The sequence below is a fragment of the Pristis pectinata genome, chromosome 10, assembly GCF_009764475.1.
Source record: "Pristis pectinata isolate sPriPec2 chromosome 10, sPriPec2.1.pri, whole genome shotgun sequence".
NCBI classification, from domain to species: Eukaryota; Metazoa; Chordata; class Chondrichthyes; order Rhinopristiformes; family Pristidae; genus Pristis; species Pristis pectinata.
Genome location: NC_067414.1, coordinates 70,750,641 through 70,770,723, shown reverse-complemented (window position 1 = coordinate 70,770,723; position 20,083 = coordinate 70,750,641). Strand labels below are relative to the sequence as shown.

The 20,083-nt window shown below is 36.8% G+C and overlaps 1 protein-coding gene across 1 annotated transcript in view; it reads right to left on the bottom strand.

The window, feature by feature from the left end:
• The window catches only part of rock2a (rho-associated, coiled-coil containing protein kinase 2a), a 131,990-nt gene that overhangs the window by 69,920 nt on the left and 41,987 nt on the right, over positions 1-20,083 (bottom strand). Inside the window, exons 2-6 of the mRNA XM_052024497.1 lie at positions 9,842-9,923; positions 8,656-8,756; positions 7,412-7,549; positions 3,074-3,334; positions 1,836-1,980 (exon numbers count right to left, since the gene is read on the bottom strand). Of these exons, the coding sequence (XP_051880457.1) occupies positions 1,836-1,980; positions 3,074-3,334; positions 7,412-7,549; positions 8,656-8,756; positions 9,842-9,923 (727 nt within the window). The remainder of the gene's footprint in view (positions 1-1,835; positions 1,981-3,073; positions 3,335-7,411; positions 7,550-8,655; positions 8,757-9,841; positions 9,924-20,083) is intronic.

Below are 20,083 nucleotides of genomic sequence, written 5' to 3'. Positions count from 1 at the left end.
TACCGATGCACCATAGAAAGCATCCTACCTGGATGTATCACAGCTCGGTACGGCAACTGCTCTGCCGAAGACCACAAGAAGCTGCAGAGAGTCGTGGACACAGCCCAGCGCCTCACGGACACCAACCTCCCCTCCTTGGACTCTGTCTTTACCTCTCGTTGTCTTGGTGTAGCAGCCAGCATAATCAAAGACCCCACCCACCCAGGACATTCTCTCTTCTCTCCTCTTCCATCGGGTAGAAGATACAGGAGCCTGAGGGCACGTACCACCAGACTTAAGGACAGCTTCTACCCCACTGTGATAAGACTATTGAACGGTTCCCTTGTTCGATGAGATGGACTATGACCTCACGATCTACCTTGTTGTGACCTTGCACCTTACTGCACTGAACTTCCTCTGTAGCTGTGACACTTTACTCTGTACTGTTATTGTTTTTACCTGTACTACATCAATGCACTCTGTACTAACTCAATGTAACTGCACTGTGTAATGAATTGACCTGTACGATCGGTTTGTAAGACAAGCTTTTCACTGTACCTCGGTACAAGTGACAATAACAAACCAATACCAATAGATGCAAGGAGTGAAATGATCTGGTATATTTTGTATATTTGAGGCATCTTATACTTGAATTAAATTCCAGCAGACATGACTTTTATTTCATCGAATGGAAAGTGAAAGCACTGATTGCATGCAATCTGAAGTAATAAATGTGGACTTAAATCCCAAGCAAAAGTGACTGGGGCTTAAACGACAAAGATTATTGATTGTTTAAGTAATGAGAGTGGGAAGTTAGGTATTATTAACTTCTCTCTCTACAACTTAAAACACACTTTATTTCTAACCTTGTGTAGTTCTGAGGAAAGATCATCCACGTACAACAGTGACTCTGTTTTTCTCTCTCTACAGGTGGGGCCTGAGCTGCTGAATATTTCCAGCATTTTCTGTTTTTATTTATTAACTGTAAACCTGAGTGATTTGTGAGGAAACTGGAAAGCCCTGGGATAGATTAGAAATGGACTAAGAATGGATACAGCATCTCAAAATTGGTGATCTGTGATCAGAAGTAATAGCATTGTATTATAACACTGATCTTTAACCTTTATAACCTACCATATCTCTCACTCTTAGTACCACTAAATTAGGGGCCCAACTCTGGTTTAATGATTTGTTCAGAAAAGCACACCAGGAACAGCAACTAAAAACGAAGTGCCAAAAATGGTGAAGCTGCAGGACAGCACTATATTGATGGTGAACAACAAAAGCAGCTAGTTAAAGACAAAACTATCCAATCTCACAACCATGAATCAGATCAAAAGCTCTACAGTCCTACCATGTCATGAATGGTGGAGAACCCAAATTGCAGTAGGTCAAACCCAGAGATTAATCAACATGACATCTGTCCACTATCTTCTAAAGGGCACTTAGAGATGGCGACTAACATTGTCCTTGTCATAGACACCCATATCCCATTATTGAATAATTTAAAAAATGATTAGCAATGTATCATGTTTGTAGCTGCAACTAAGTTCTAATTAGCTTATAAGAACTTAAGAAACAGTAGTCTGGGCAATATGGCACGTCAAGCCTGCTTTGCCACTTAAGATCATGTTTAAAATAATCTTAACCTCAACACCACTTTCCTGCCTGCTCTTCAAAAAATGACACTACTATAGTCCAAAATTTGTCTTTCAACAGAAAAGATGGGATTTAACTACCACAAAAGAATACATACCAACCATGAAAAATTAAATGTCATGAAAAAACATTCTTAACCATCACCTCCTTTTATTTACTTTATAGGTTTAACATATTTAGTATGTTTCTAAACTTACCAACTAACATTTCATACAGGAAAACTCCTACAGACCACCAATCACATTCCCGTCCATAATAACCATCGCCACCCTGTGATTTTAGTACTTCAGGAGAAATGTAATCAGGCGTTCCAACTGCTGTATCACATCGAACCATTCCAGTCTGTGTATTAAGAAGACAGAATAATGAAAGAGAACATTCTTTATAAAATAAAATAATCTAAACACTGAAGTTATAATATCACAAACTGAACTATGTTTTAACTGTACTTTTACCATTACAATATAGTCCATGGAACCAAAACATTTTGCATTTTTCAAAAGATCTGCACTTTAATGAACACAATTCATTTTAATGCCAGGTGTAGTCTGAAACAAATGGAAGCTAATTTACAGCAATTGAGATAAAATGTATAAATCTGCACTAAGTTTGATAAAAGTTGTGTCAATTTATCACACTATGAATAATTTGTGAACAAATTTATCAGATTAATCTACATTTTTTGGTAATTATTATTGCTCAAGCAAAAATTACTGTACTGGATGACTTGCAATGAGAAAAATTGCAATAGCCAGAAAAAAACTCAAGTTATTTATTTGTTTTTATGTTCAAAGACTGGAATAAAAGCATGCATCATTGAATTCCAAATTGAAACCCAGTTAGCAATATCTGCACAAAACTAATAAAGTTGCCAAGCAGAATTAAACAACATCCAATAGAATTATTGTTTTGATACTGAAATTCTATGATAATACAACACACCTCAAAATTAAGCAAAAATTTTGAAAGCACTACAAAACAAGCTGATTGTGAAGAAATAGTGATTGCTGCTGTGTGGAAATTTTGGTTACTGTACCAACTTTGAAGGTCAAGAATGGAAATATAAGTGCCAATGCACATGACAGAAACCTAAAGTCAGGGAACAACTGCCATTTCATGAAAAGTTGCAAATTAGCACTTGAAATATTCAGTTACATTCTGAAGTCATGAAAAGATGAAACTGTTTTAATCTTTAGAAAGCAAAAACAATCATTAACAATTTTAATGATTGTAGGAAAAATGCTGTTTTTCTACAATCATTAAAATATAGGCAGTTTATACAACTAAATTACATGTATATCATAAATCAGCCAAATTAAGACTTCAATACCACAAAAATCTTCAATGCACAATGATAATAATTTTAGTGCACAAGTTAAAAAAAGTGTTTCCAAAAATTGTTAAACATTTAATATCTTTTGCCTGTTAAACTTACCGAATCCATTTTCATGCAAGTGCCGAAGTCTGCCAACTTTAAATGTCCCAATTTGTCTAAAAGCATATTATCAGGCTTAACATCTCTGTGTATAAAACCCATTGAATGAATGCCATCCAAGGCAAGCACTACTTCAGCAGTGTAGAACTTGGCCCATTTTTCAGGCACATCATAATTGCTCATGAGATTTACAAGGTCACCACCAGGCATATATTCCATTACCATGTAGAGATACCTGTCATCTTGAAAGGCATAAAATAACTGCAAACAAAAAATAGGCACCAGTTAGAATTCTTGTATTTTTAATAATTGTAAATTATTTGCATGTATTGTGTTGAATAGTGCCATTAAACAAAACAAGTATTTTTTAGCACATGGTCTAAGATAGGTTACCATAAACACCTATATATTACCCACCTGTAAACTGGTTACCATTTTGTAGTTGTACCTAATATACCCAAAACTTGTATTTGGAAACAGTAAAATTAAACTCCTAGCACCAGTGATACACAGTATGGAATTGATTAATATTAAAACAAAATAAATTTGTTCAATCCAAAAGGTGTTAAGCTGCAATCAACCAGGAATGCTACAAGATCAAATGCTAGACTGTGTCGCAGAGCACAGATTTGGCTCAGTTGCTAAACTACCCATGGTTGAATTGACTATGCTACCCAAGAGTCTAATGTTGGAAAAATAGACAATATCAGTGAAGCCATGGCAGACTGAATGCTCTGGCTGAGCATTCAATGAAGTTGGGCACTCAGTTTGAAATAACATCGAGTATTGAAGGAGGGGTTAGATGAAATGTTACTGTTTGAGGCAGGAAGCATTCCATTTTCCCCATAAGGGAAAAGTAGCTCTATGCTTTAGTACAGGAGGAGACAGTTCTGTGGGCAAAAAACCAGGACAGTGCCATTCACTCCAAAAATAGGACAGACTTATGTGAGCTACAATCATATCCATAGGTCTGTTAATTTCTCTGGAACATTAAGAAAGGTTAAGAAAGGAGAGAAAAAGGCAATATGAAAAAGGGAAGAGAATCATATTCAGGAAAGACGACTCAATTTTGCAAGGTCCATTAGATTCCCTTAATTATGAGGGGGGGGGGGGGGAAGGGTAGTAACAGGGAATAAAGTAGCTTTTTATTATGGAAAGTTCATGTCACAATTTTCCAACAAATGCATAGGAAAAAAAATCTAGTGGTAGTCACCCCTTACTGGTTAAACTTAACACCCTTTACTATGTTAACTCATTTTGTAAAAAAAATACCTCGATAAAACAAGGTGAATTGCATCTCAAACAGAAAATTTCCAATCCTCTTTTGGCAAAAAATGTAATACTCATCCATTAACCAATATATTCTATTTTGTTCCTTTTCACAATACTTTTGCCAAAATTAATGGATGAGGAAGGAATTTTCTGATAAATATTCTTCTTTGTAAATTCATTATTTCTAAATGCAACTTCATACAAATCATCACTATTTAAGGAATTTTCTAATGTATACTTTTGTACAGTTTATTTCTGAAGAAATCACTCCTCCACTCTCTCTACTGCTACCACATCCTTTCTGTATTGTGGTAGCCAGAAATGTACATAATACTTCAACTGCAACTAAACCAATGTTTTGTACAGCTGCAACATACTGCTGCAACTCTCATCCTTGGCCAAATGCCTTCTTTACTCCTCTATCCACCAATGGTTGCCACATTAAGCGATCTATGGACTTGCACCCCAAGGTCCCTCTATACATCAACATTCTTAAGGTCCCTGCCATTTACTCTGCACGTCCAACCAGAATCTGACTTCCCAAACTGCATTACCTTACACTTATCTGGATTAAATTCCATCTGCCACCACTCTGCCCAAGTTTTCAGCTGTTCTGCATCCCACTGTATCCTTAAGAGAAACGTTCACTATCTACAACTCCACCAGTTTGCGTCATCTGCAAACTTACTAATCAGACCACCAACATTCCCAACTAAGTCATTTATATATATTGCAAACAACAAAGGTCCCAGCACTGATCCCTACAGTACAACACTTGTTGCAGACCCAGTCAGAAAAACACCCATCCACCATTACCTTCTGCCTCCTACCACCATCCTATCTGGGATCCAGTTTGCTAAAATGCCCTAGGTCCTCTGTGCCTTAACCTTCTGGGCCAGCCTACCATGCAAGATATTTTTGTTTACCTTACAGCAAACGTCTATCACAATTTCATTAAGCTGTATTCACACATACATTCAGTCCACTACTACCATCATCAATCTACATTGTGCAATTGAAATTTGCAATTCATATATTTTTCCATCCCTGTCACTGTCAACTCACCCCACACACCCCCTCCCCCCACTCCACCTTAAACCTATACCCTCTCATATTTGACACTGCCACCTTGGGAAAAAGATTTCATCTATCTACCGTCTCTCTCAATGTTATACAGATTGTCCTTCAGCCTCAGGCATTCAGAGCAAACAATGTCCAACTCTACTTACAGCTAATACTCTTTAATCCAGACCTTGTGCACCCTCCCCAAACCCTTCACATCCTTCCTGTAATGCAGCAACCAAAACCGCACACAATACTCCACATCCTCAAATATGATTTCCCAACTTTTATACTCAGTGCCCTGACCAATGAATGTAAGCATGCTGTATGCCTTTTTTACTACCACTTTCAGGGAGCTATGGACTCGCACCAAGATCTCTGTGCATTAATGCTCCCAAGGGACATGCCATTTACTGTATACATTCCTATTGTATTTGACCTCCCAAAATGCAACACCTCACACTTATCTGGATTATTGCCCATCTGCCGTTTCTCTGCCCAAATTTCCAGCTGATCCATATCCTATATCATTTGACAACCTTCCTCACTATCCACAACACCATAAATTTTCATGTTATCTGCTAACTTACTAATTAGATCTACACTTTCATCCATATCATATATAACTGAGGTCCCAGGACTGATTTTTGCAGAACACCACTGGTCACAGACCTCCAGTCAAAGAAATAGCCCTCCATTACTAATTATAGTAAAATTACCTGGTATACTTCATTACTCCTGATGGAATGAAGCTTACTGAAGAACAAGCTTGCCTTGAAATTCCAAACAGTCAGTTTACTATTATGATAGCAATTTGATGCATTTAATTGTTTGTAAAAGACAAAAAAAACTAAATTAAATCAATCAACCCATATAAATTACATTCTATGGCGAGGACTGCACTGTTTGAAAAATAAGAGAGGCTCTACTGTCTATTTTGATCTTTGTTTAGTTCATATCCCACAGATCATTCAGGTGACTCAAAAATAAGACTCAAGCAAACTACAGCCAGTCAAGAAAATAAAAAGTTGCCTTATATACAAAGTACAACATGTGTTAATCAGTACCTCACTTACTGCTAAGCTGGCAGCCCTGTACTTGGTTATTGTTTGAATTATTCTTAGAAATTACAAATGAAAGTAAAAACATGAAGCTACCAAGAAAAGGCACTCTAGAAATGAAAATGGTTTAGCATAGGTGTTTACATCACCTATCAACTCTGTGCTAAAACACCACTATCCAGTAACTCAGCTACAATCCACATCTGGCTAATTGAAAATTTAGAGGTGGCTAAATTGTATTATCAAATAATAAATGCAACTAAACAACAGTCATTAGTTTATTCATGTGTTGGAAACACAGTGGCAAAAACAAAGTTGTTTAACCCTTTTGAATACTACTTCTTTAACCAATGAAAGGTGGAAAGACACTGAATTAAATGGAGTGAGAGTTCAGTATACTTCTTCACTCCCGATGTAATGAAATTTATTGATGAGCTCGTTTACCTCTATTTTGTGAATACATGCAAGGCACATTCTGCTGAAAGAAGCAGCTTGTTTAAAAAGCAATAATGTTGCCACACCTGTTCCCACTTGGCAAGTTTTAATTGACCAACATACTTACGTCAAGAAATTTAGGAATGAAATTCCAGAATACACAATTTAGGTGACAGAAAGCATATCCCTTGACAAGGCAAGAGATTATTGGACAGAAGGACAAAAAAATGATCGCTACTTTACATCTTACAATGAGTTTGCTTCCATTTCACATCAGTTAAGACACTCATTGAGATCTGTTGTATCCAAATAACTGAGAACAAAATCTTGAGTGTTGATGCACTCCTCTGCTGTTTTAGCATCAGCAATGTACCACAAAAATCTCAGTTATGTTGGATATTAACTTTTGGTTTCTTTTTTACTAAGATTAACTGAATGGTCACTCAAATATTACTGGTACTTAAGCTAACAATTTTATCTATCAAAATGAAAACCCATACATCCTTACCTGAACAACCCAGGCACTGTTCGCAAAGGCCATGATATCTCGTTCCTCCCAGAAAAATGCTGAATCAGATCTCTTGATCATTTCAAATTTACTTAAAAGCTTCATTGCATATACCTTTTGAGACGCTTTATGTCGGACCTATAAAGAAACAAATTCAAGGTTTTTTGGATTCAAATTTCAACATATCAGCTCCTCCTTACAGTATGGTTGTAAGTGAGTATTCTGACATTCAGCAATCTGAGTGAGACTGCATTCACTTTGTTTCAATCATATCCAACTGGTTAGTAAGAGTGATTCGTCCATGAGGACTTCTCTTTTTATTCTTGCACTATTATTTACATCAAGGATCCATCATTGTCTCCATCAATTTCCCATCTACCTGTCATCTCGAGCAACATCATTTGCAATGGAGCCAATTAACACAGGTACATTGATGACGACCAGCTCTACTCGATCACCATCTCCTGACTTCTCTATATTCTTTTTCAACTTGTCTGAAATCCAGTTGGAGATGAGAAAAAGATGTCAACTAAATAACAAAGCCATCACCTTTAATCACTGCCACAAACACTGATCTCTGCCACATTCACCATCCCTTGGCCACCAAAATTATTGTCCAAGGTCACATAAAAAAAACAAAGTTGCAGTCTAATTTGGCTCAGAAATGAACTTTGCGGTGCACACCTATATTATCACCTAGATCAGCCACTGCCTCAATTTATCCGCTGTTGAAATCTTCACCCAAGGCTGTTTCCCAAACTGGATTATCCAACACACTCTCAGCCAAGCTGCATTCTTCTATCCCCCAGTCAACAGTTTATTCAAAACTCTGCAGCACACTTCCTAACTTGCACCATCTCTGGCGTGATGGAATATGTTAATAAGCCATTTGCTATATTTTCCGTATGGAAAGGACATATAAAATAATAACACGAATATTAAAAGATAAAAGTTGAAGGGAGTCCAACCACAACTCATTACTAAATACTGCAGTCAATCAATAAAGTAATATGAAATCAGAGCAGTTTCTAAACTATTTTAAGAAAATACACGACAATAAGTTTAAGAGTACTAAAAAATGCAATAAAAACATTTTTAGTTCAGTTTTGAAATGTTTATAAATTTGGTACATTATCATAAATCCAACAGGACTGCATAAAACATTAGAATTTAGGACTATTGCCTTGATATTTGTACTGAAGTAATGTGTTTACTTTTGTTCTAAACAACTACAGACTACTTACCAGCTGAACTTCACCAAATGCACCACGTCCTATCACTTTTACAACCTCGTAGTCCTCTGCTTTCATTTGCATTTCTCGAACCTTACCCATTACTTTGTCATCTGGTTGGTTGGCAGGGAAAGAGGGTGTTGAGGAAGAAAACAATTAAAATTTGCTTTTTATATGCAGATAATCTTGCCAAGTACAAAATCTTGACAACTGTATTTTAGAACATGTTAAATCATTTGGTGCAGAACAATAACACAACCATTTATCAGATCAAATGAAGTGCAGCAGTGACACAAGCAGCACTTTGCAATTACCCCTAAAGTAATGCTTGTCAGTCTATAATCAAACCTGTAAAATTTCCTTCACAGAGCCTCAAAGATACTTATCTATATCACTGCATTACATGGTCTTTTTCCCCAGGGAGGGCATGCTAAAAACAGGAGGGCATACATTTAAGATCAGAGGTGAGAGATTTAGAAGGGACATCAGGCAGCTTCTTCAAGCAAAGGTTGGTGTACGTTTGGAATGAGCTGCCAGAAATAGTGCCTGAGGCAAGCACATTAGCAACATTTAAAAGCCATCTGGATAAGTACATGGATAGGAGAGGTTTAGAGTGCTATGGGCCAAGCATGGGCAGATGGGTTCACAACTCTCTGGCAACGCAGTCAGCGTGGACGAGCTGGGCCGAAATGTCTGTTTCCATGCTGTATGACGACTGTTACACACATTTCAGTACAAGTTTGCGTCTATCAACTCCTCCTGCTTTTCTTGGTAGCTTACCACCCATCCTGTGATATCCTCGAATCTAATACCAAGAGGACAATATTCTATTTAGGATATCTAGTTGCAGTCAATACCCAGTCCATATGTAGACCTAATTAAAGAATACCCTACTGCTACTAGAATCTTTTTTTTAAAAAATCAAATACATGTTTCTCACTACTGAGTAATTTCCTGGTTCCCAGAGCTACAAAAACAAAAGTCCCTTCCATTTGAATTACTTACAGTGTCCACCTCATGCGTAAAAATACAATAATTAAACTGATGCTCTTTCTTCTGTATTTTCAGCAGAATGTTAATGTTTTTTTTTAAAAAACCCCACAATTCATTAAGCTTCTTATAAAAACAATGGATTTACAGCATTAACAAAAGGAGACGAGTTTAATCTCTAAGATACACACAAAAAAAATCAACTTACATCTATTTAGGAAGTTTTCAATGTTTTTGTTCTTCCTGAGAGCAGGGAAGTCCAAATCCTGAACCAGAGCATTGAGTCCATCCTGAAAATAAAATTGGATGTGTTATCTGTGCAAAATGGACAAATGACAAACATCAAAAGAGAGTAAACCAAGTACAAAATTCCAACCAGTTGGACAACAGAGAATAATTCTATTAGTAAGAAGTTTAGTTCATTTTTGAGCATTAGAAATTCATGTTCCATAACCCAACATGAGTCACATTTTGGTTTTGGGGAACAGCTGAACTTAATTAGGGATTACAGGATTCTACAACTGAGCAACACAACATTTTCAAGAATGAGGTACAATGACTCTTTATCAGCAACATTGCAAATTCTAAGCTATTGCTTTGGAGAGAAGTAAGTGAAAGGGCAATCGCAGAAAGTGGAAAAATGAAGCAAGAAACATAATACATAGCTTGTTTGTTTGCCCAGTTTTAGGTGCCAATGTAATTAGTTTGATGTGTTGTACATAACCATAATGTCAAACAAACTAAATATTTTCCTTGAGGGCTCAATCAGAATACCACAAGATGTAGTGAGTCACTTCATCCCAAATTAAATATCTGGGCTATCCAGTGTTAACTGATCTATACCAGGCAGGCAATAAAGAAGTTATCATTATCGACAGATGGGGAGAAGGAGGAAACAAACCTAATCTGTTTTTGGTCTACTCCTATTCAAAACTAGTGGGCATAACTGGAAATAGTGCATCTGTGAATGCTAAATGATCATCACGAACTGGAGCGCACAATACTATTGATGCTAAAACATAATAATCCTTACCCTGACATACTGTTGCATCATGATGCTTGAGCATCAGTCTCTTATCACAAGTTTACAATATGTTCCAAAGAAATAAAAAAATTAGTTTTTAAAGATCACAATCAAGCAATATTGATGCCATTTCTCCATGACAGCAGAAAGAGCCCTGTACCCACTTTTAGGAATAACATACTGGTTCCCACCACATCACACTATCAGCCAATTCAGCTGTGCAAAATTGAGCTTCTTACCCCCCCAAATTGACATTGCATACTAAACAAGAACAGCTATCCCTTCCCCCGCCACAATGTAATAAGAAATCTTTTCGTCACATGTACATCGAAACAGTGAAGTACATCTTTTGCGTAGAGTGTTCTGGGGGTAGCCCGCAAGTGTCACCACGCTTCTGGCGCCAACGTGGCATGCTGACAACTTCCTCACCCGTACGTCTTTGGAATGTGGGAGGAAACCCACGCAGACATGGGGAGAACATACAAACTCCTTACAGACAGTGGCCAAAATTGAACCCGGGTCGCAGCACTGTAATAGTGTTACGTTAACCACTACACTACCGTGCCTGCCCTTATTCTGGTATGGTTTTCCTCTCAATGTCTATATAAAGCATCAGAAGCAGTTTTCTCCTCTACCTCAAGTGCAACCTACATGCATTAACTCAATGCACCATGTATAGCTTACCCTTGGTTGGCTGTTCTTTCCCAAAATCTATTTTGTGGAGCTTATATGTTCAATGGCAATCCATTGAACAGGGATTTCTTCTAGTTCTTAAAAATGTGACATTATATGTCCCCCTATTCCACCAGGAACACAGCATGACATGTCAGCCATCCTATCAATTGCATCATATGACCCATCAACCAAAGGTGGTAGAGCAAGCAAGAGTATTCACTATTCCACCTCTGCATCTGTTATCAGTATGTGATATGCAGCAGATAATAAAAAATGTCTTATTTTGACCATAAGATGCTGGCCCAAAATTCACATCTTTCCCAAAATTCATTTCCTTATTCAAACCTAGTCGATAGTCTTGGTGGTCCAGGTATTTTGATCTCCACTTATTTAGCATAAGTGCAACTGCATCATTTCAGTGAAGCAGATTAAACTTAACACTGCATTCTGAGGTCAAATTGTAAGTCTACTTCTCAAGCAGTGGCAAACAACACAAACCAACCCCAAGAATAAAAGCCGCCTAGAGTTCTACAAACATTTTCAGACCAGATACATGAGAGATTTTTGGAATTGGTCATCTTTTATTTTGATTCATATTCTATAAGAACATTACGTTTTGAAATTACACTGTTTTCCATTGGTGTTGTTAAAGGTTATTTTATATATAACTAGAAAAAATTGCTTGTTTCTTTGCCACTGTCAAGGTAGGTAAATGTGGCTTAGATCAATGATCAATTTTAATTTCAGAACAATTTTTCAAATAGTAAAATGATGAGGATAAATACAGAGAATTTGTTTACTCTATTTAGAATGTCCGAAAGCCAGGAAGAACAAGCTTAAAAATTATAGCTGCAGTTTCCAGATTTGGAGTCACAAAGTTGTTATATTAGTTTAATTCCACCCCCCTCAATTTAGCAGAGAATTTGATTTGCTAATACATTAATGATATTAGTCCAAAGTTTTAAATTAATCTATTTACTTACATTGTAACACACATGACTTTTGTCTGCAACAATTAAAGGAATAGTCTCAAATTCAGCTCCAGTGTTTAGATAAGGTCATGCAAAGGAAACAGTTGGCAAGTGCAAATTAAACCATTTAGGAGTGAAATTATGAAGCACTCTTTCCACATAAAGGGTAGGGGAAATCCTCCAAGTGGCTCAAGTATCAATCAAATATTTCAAGAGTGAGATTGACAAATGTTTGTCTGACTGACACTCATCCTTCAATATTTTAAAGGTAAACGAGTGAAGTGTTCAAATGGCTGAACAGACTCCAGGTGCTGATTTGCCCACTTCTATTTTCGTACTCCCCCCTCTTGAAGTCATCTTGGATCCAATGCATCACCCAGCTAACACAATGAACATTGAAAAAAAATTCTAGGACTGTGGGTACATGTATTAGCCATTCTTATTACCAAATCTACGAAACGTTGGTAGATCCTGTCCTCAGAATCCCCTGCAGTAATTTCCCCACCATCGATATCAGACTCACTGGCCTGTAGTTTCCTGACTTTTATTTGCTACCCTTTTTAAACAATGGTACCACATTAGTCACTCTCCAGTCCTTCAGATCCTCACCTTATCTGATATCATGTGCCCGTGATGCTGCTGCAATAAGTTTTTGCATTGTACCCATGCATCATTTACTTATTCATATGACAATAAACTTGACTTTAACTTAGTTGATTAATCACTTTCTTGAACTACTGCTGTTAGGGGTGTTGATGCTAGTACGATATTGTTAAGTAGGAATTTTCAGCCGAATTACCCAGCAACAATTAAGAAACGGCATTCTGCATCTAATTTGCTGGGTTGAGACATTCACAAATATAACACCTCAGTCAACATTTCAGATCAATGACTAATCACTGATTTCCAGAACTCTGCGTTTTTATTTCAGATTAGCAGCATCTGCAAACTTGTTGCTTTTCAATTGCAAAACACTTGAACTTTATGGTACTGAACATGCTTAAGTAAAAACCGATCCTTTATTGAAAAATGGTTTTAATATTATAACTTGGTTCAACTAAAGCATTGTTTTTATTTTCAGTAATTTTTAAAAAAAACTGCAGACGCTCAAAATCTGAAATGAAAGAAAATACTGAGAACAGGACAGGAGTCAAGCAACATCTGTGGAAAGAGACACAGGTTTTCAGGTCAAAAATTCATGAGAACTAAGGGAGAAAATACTTCCAACTAATTCCACTAATAACCAACTAATTCCACTGCCCTTTGCTTGCTTCTACATCTATTCTTGTGACCAGAACTCAAAAAACCAAGTCACTATCATTAGGTTTTTCACTTACTGTAATATGGCTCTGGTTGCAAATGTTGTGTCTTGATGATGGTGTCCCCAGTTAAATTCACTATTTTCTCCCTTCTACATGCTTAATTCCAAGTGTTTGGACTTGATGCACAACAATCATTCATCAACCAATCTAGTGACGTCACTTCAAATACTACCAAAGCTAACAGTCTTGTGTCAGAAATCACCTGCTATTCTGATCAACTGGAACAACCAAGATGTCTCCAGCTTATTTTCTCCACTACCAATCATCATCTTCAACCATTTTTTAGTCTCTCACACCAATATTTCTAATGAAAAGCTGGGGCACATACCATGAATACCAAGATTGAGAACATTCTTTCATAACAAGAGGATTCATTCTTATCTCATTTCTAAAATTCAGTTCTTTTGTTGATTACTGGATCAAGCATTTAATTATGTTTTAATGAGGTCTGAAGTGTAGTGGCAGAGCTCAAACTAAGCATTTGACGCAAAGGTTAGCAGCACCATTGATAACAACTGCAGCCATTTTGATGACTGACAGTAGGTTAATTGGGCAGCAACTAGATTTGTCCTGCTTTGTGAACAGGGCTTAACAGAGCAATATACTGCAGTGGTGAGCAAATGGCAACATTTCTACTGTGCCAAAATACAGATGCCACTGATTGATTGATCAGAACCATTGTGTAATAATCAATGATTCTTGTATAATTGTTATCCAAAGGAAACAGTTTTTTTTAATAACAGCACTTTTTTTTGGCCAATAAGTAGCAGCCCAAATGCTGTTTTCTAATGTAGCATTATCAAAGTTATGTTTGGCAAAGATCTTGCATACCAATGACTGCTCAGTATAAATTATTCTGTGGTCTAAAATAAGTAGGAACTAAAAAAAGCCAAATAAAACAAAAGAAACCCATATTAATGATGAATGTACTGTTGCCCCAGAAATGAGGCTCCATTTATGAATATTCAAACAACGAATATGCGCATCACTACTTTCAGCTGAATCCTGAAGGCAAAGTGAGCACTTGAAAAAGAAACAGACAAAATGAAAAGCCCTTTGACTGGAAACTTTTGATTTATCCACACCAGGTACAATTTGACACCTTTCCCCAGTTCATTGGTGCAAACTCACACATTTTGTTCCTTTGTATTTTTTTCCCCAAATTGACTCTGGATCCCAAGGCAGAGTAACTGAAGAGCAAATTTTCTCCAATGATTTTTGCTTAACATCAATTTCTTTAAAAGATACTTTACTATGATGTATTAAGCTTACTATTTCATATCTAGCTCAAAAAAACATTTGATAACTGTACTAAAACCAAAAATCTACTTTCATTTTTTTCTTACCGCCAGTCAACTTCATCTAATTTTTGAATGACTCATGTCTTCTTTATTACTTTTTCCATGTTCTGCTGTTCTTAAATATCTACTCTCCATTTTAATCTCAAAACATTCTTACCTTTTAAAGCTAGTGGAGGGGGAGATCACTGAACAAGTGGAAAATTAAATTTTTTAACTGTCTTAGGAAAATCGAGAGGAGCAAAGAATTATGAAAGCATCTCTCTTCCAGGGATAAGTGCACTCTTATAATCAGACTCAATAGAACAGAAATGGTAACTATATTTGTTTGCTCATTTCCAGCTCACTTCACTAAGTATTTCTGGTGGACTGATCTGGGAATTCTGCTTCATAAACTGTCATCAATTCTACATTAATGTTGTTCAACAATTTGGTTATTTATTTTCCTATACTTTATCAAACCTGCTTAACCAAGCTGAAATCCACCAACTTATAAATCAACAAGAAAGCATGCACTGAGGATCAAATATGCCAAGTTAACCATTATCAACAAGGAAAGTAATGAAGGTGCTGCAACTGCCTTCCCTGGTTCAAATAAGGAAAGCAACAGAGATAAGGGGTTAGGATTTGGGTGTGGGATCCAAAAAGTTCAGCTGCCATTCTCATTAAATGAATGAGTTTTGAGCACATATTGGATGTGCTCCAAATTAAACTCTTTTGAGATAACCCTCTAAAAGTACCATTCAAGTAGTTAATAATAGCCATCTGCAGTTTCTATGGTCATTGACAGCAACGAAACTGTTCCAGCGAAGTGAAGAAAAAGGAAAGAATTTAGGAGAAAAAAAACAAATTGCTGGAAGGAAGCAAAATAAAAAGGGTGAAATGATAATTCAGTTCCACAAAATACCCTCATTATAACTACCCAAGATCACTATTTTTTTAAATAATTAGAATGTATATAGCAGCTCGATCAAGGAAAAAGATCAAGGCTCAACAGAAGGATGTTCAGATAAAAGTGGATTGTCAGCCAAAGGAAAAAAATATAAGGAAGGATAACCAAAGGTAGGATAAAAGTATTGGTTTTCAGAGGATGGTAAATGGTGAGAAATTGAAAACTGACTTCAACAGAAATTTGCAGGGCAAGCATTCTAATGACCTAACACACAGCCACCAATGACAAAGCTAAAAAATGGAAGGATGCACTGGAGGCAATATTGTGCGTAACTGTACATGTGTTGCAGACTTCCAGACAGGAAAACCAGAGCCAAGTTAGTCTGAGGATGCTATCTCTGGCCTTACTGATCTAGGAGGTTCATAAAAGTACTCACAAGTACAGGAGCACCCTGGGTTACAAATGACCTGACTTACGGAATTACAACATTACACAAAATTCTCCCACATACATTTCAAGCTTTTTCAAGCTACTAATAATAATGCCTCATGGTATTCATTAATGACTGGATACAGTAGCTATTCCATTAGCTTAATTATCGGTAGTATTAGAGTGATTATTCAATGAAATGAAATTACAGTAAGTGGATATAGAGCGATACAATATAGGTTACTATAGAAAATGGACATTTCTGATTCATAGACAAATTGGCTTACATAGCACCCGGGGACTGCCTGTACAATAAATGTGCTTTAGTGGTGTCAGACTCAGATTGCCGACTATTAGCTACTATTTCTAATAATGACACAAGACAATTTTAACTCTCCCCATTTAGATGGTACATAGCAATATTGTACATTTTCCAGTGAACCAGGTGAGCTTAAAAGAGAGAACAGGAAACAGGTGAGTTCAAAAGGGAACATGGAGAAACATCGACCCATAAGCCATATGCCAAACCATCAGCATTTCCAAATAATCAGAGAGTGGAATATTGGAGCTTTACTTTAAATACCTTAATATATTTTGGATTACTCAACTCATTTATTTTTTTTAAATATTACACGCACACACACACAAACACAGAGGAGCTTAGCATCAGTTCCCTCACCACCCTTCCTCCCACCAGAGTTATCTCTAACATCTATAGATGGGACTGATAAACATATTTTGGCTACACAGGACAGCTACAGCCTAGTGCTCGTCTTGAAGTTGGTGTAGGGGAGACGGTCAGCAAAAGGTCAGGGAGCAGGGCAACAGGCAAAATGCAAAGCACACAATAATCTGACATTGAGGTAAGTAACAGCAACCAACAGTAATTACTGTTAGTAATTATAACAGATTTTAAATATTTCCTTAATGTCTACTTTTCTATCTTAAGCTAAAATGTTAAAATTTAATTTGTGCTGAGCCTTTTTCCTAAGTCTTGCTGTCAGCCAGTTCTCAAGTCCAATACTTTACCAACCTGCAAAATATTAGAGAACAGGGGCCAAAATCTTGTAAAATTCAGCACACCTATAGATATGACATATAAAACCTTTTGGGGAAAAAAAAAGATGCTGAACTCCGTACCAATAAACATGACAAACGAAGTAAATAATCCATAATACACTAAAAAAAACATTTACTTTTGAATTCTGTATTATAATATTTTTGATAGTCACATATCATGCTAAAACTATGCATCTCCAACTCTGCTCAACCCTTTATTATGGTGCAACATTTGGCTAGCAATATACACAAAAAAGGCATTTACACTCTGAATACCGTGTCTAAAATAGCCACAAAGCTCATCTCAGTCAGCATGACTCACTTATGACAGCCGAATCTTAGGCGACCAGTCCTGTACAAAGCCACGGGAGGTTCAGAGCAGCATTGTAAGATTCAGCTACAGTCTAATCTTCAAGTTAACTATAACACCAATCTCAATTTAGTAACTTATGTTTCATTCCTGGATAAGCATTTTTAATATTAACAGTTTGAGCAGTGGTCTGCAATTCCATAGCCACTTTGTCCATGAACTGAATCCATTTCCAAGTCATGAAGAGTTTTAAAAAAATTTAATGAACAACATTACAGATTACTCAACAAGTTTGGGAGGGAGGGGCAAGATGGGACTTGAAGATTGTTTGAATTCATGACAAACTACAACACAACCACAACAGGAATACTTCAGCAAAGTGCACATTAGTTACACAATGTAATTTACATACATACTCACGTGACAAAAGTGCTGACACTGAGCACAACTGACAAGGGAATTCCCCTATTATGATCAACTGCAAACGTCACTAATGATGCAGTAAAGCAGAAAATTGAGTAGCAGCAAACTTACTTAGACACAAGGAGACCATTTGGCTCACGAAATCCATGCCAGCATCCAACAGAGCAATGCCATTAATCCAATTCACATTGCAACTTATTCTTGTTCACCTGCCCATCAACCTTCAGATAATTTCATGTTCACCACAGTTTCTACAGAAGACATCAAGCGCCTTGGTTATCAGAGCAGAAAGCAGTGATTATAAATAGTCAAGAGAGACACGAGTCTGCAGATGCTGGAATCTGGAGCAACGTACAGTCTGCTGGAGGAACTCATCAGGTTGAGCAGCACTTTTGAGGGGAAAGGAATTGTCTACATTTCGGGTTGAAACCCTGCATCAGGACTCAATTTAACCCAGTGATTGCATTCCACAAAGAGTGATGATCTCTATTTTCTAAGTTATCACATAGAAATTGTGATGAAACTGAAAGCACAACGTAATCAGTTGATAATGTAGCATTTAAGCAAGCAATGTCTTGCCTTGTCTCAATTATGACTACCCTACAAGAAATTAAAGTTTGCAACAGTGCAAATTACAAGTGTATTGCATTGTTAACTCCTGGGTTCCAGAGATCATGGCAATGGCATTCAACAACTGAACTGACAAAAATCACACAAGAATTGAAGTATGGAAGGACGACATTTGGCGTGTCAAATCCATTCCAACTCTACACAAAAACAATGCTGCTGGTCCTGTTCCCCATGTCCTGGATAATGGGCAAAAATTGGAGTAATATTGTTTCTTTCCACACATACATTCAGGTGTACCAAATCATTATTTTAAGGTTCAGTATGATATCTATGCTCTTGTAATCTATGCCTCTATTTAGGTAGCCCAGAAAACAGCCCAGAAAGCACTTTTTCCAAATTGCCCCATCAGTTTCAACAAAATATGCACTTTGTCCCAAAAATGAAAATTGGTTGCAAGTCTAATTTATAGTGCTTCTTCATATTTTCCCTGTGAAGAATGTACTATTTCATATTTATCAGCATTCAATTCCATTTCCTTATACATACATATAACTCATTGAAGTCTTTTGCTATCCTCCTAACACTTCAGAACTCCAAGTTTTATGCTAACAGCAAGCTTGGAATTAGTGCTAAAAACACCCAAGATCAAATCATAACAATATTTTAAGAAAAGTAATGATTTTTGCAAGAACACCTGGGGTCATCCACTGTACACTTGGCTCCAGTCCAAAAAACCTATCACTGCAATTACGTTTCTTATTTGACGAATTTTCAACGCATACTGCGACAGCCTCTTTTATTCCATGACCTTCAATCTCACTGACAAATGCTTTTAGAATTCTACATATACCACATCAACCACATTTCCCTCACAGACACTTTGTTACTTCAATAAAAAAATATCCAGTTCATTGAACATGATGTGTCTTAACAAATCCGCATTGGCTTTTTCTAATCAATATACATGTCCAAATAACTGCTAATTCTGGCTGCAATTAATTTGCTAAATGCTGAGGGTAAATTAATGGGTCCATACTTTGTTATCTGGCATTGGCTAGGCTTAAAAGGAATCAATAATTAGGATCAATCCATTATCAGCACAGGAGCTCCCTCAGTGCAAACTGATATCAGCTCTGAAAAGTGTCCATTGAATGGATTTTCCCCCTGCACCTTTACCAAACAAGATTTTATCAGTTCCCCAAAAAGGAATCAATAATTAGGATCAATCCATTATCAGCACAGGAGCTCCCTCAGTGCAAACTGATATCAGCTCTGAAAAGTGTCCATTGAATGGATTTTCCCCCTGCACCTTTACCAAACAAGATTTTATCAGTTCCCCAAATCTATTTAATTTTGAAAGATTATGGGCATGACCAACGAATATGGCAATTTCCTCCCTTCCCTCAGAAACTTAGGATGCATTTCAATTTGAACTGGGCAATTTACCCATTTTAAGTGCAGCTAGCCTTGCTAGCAT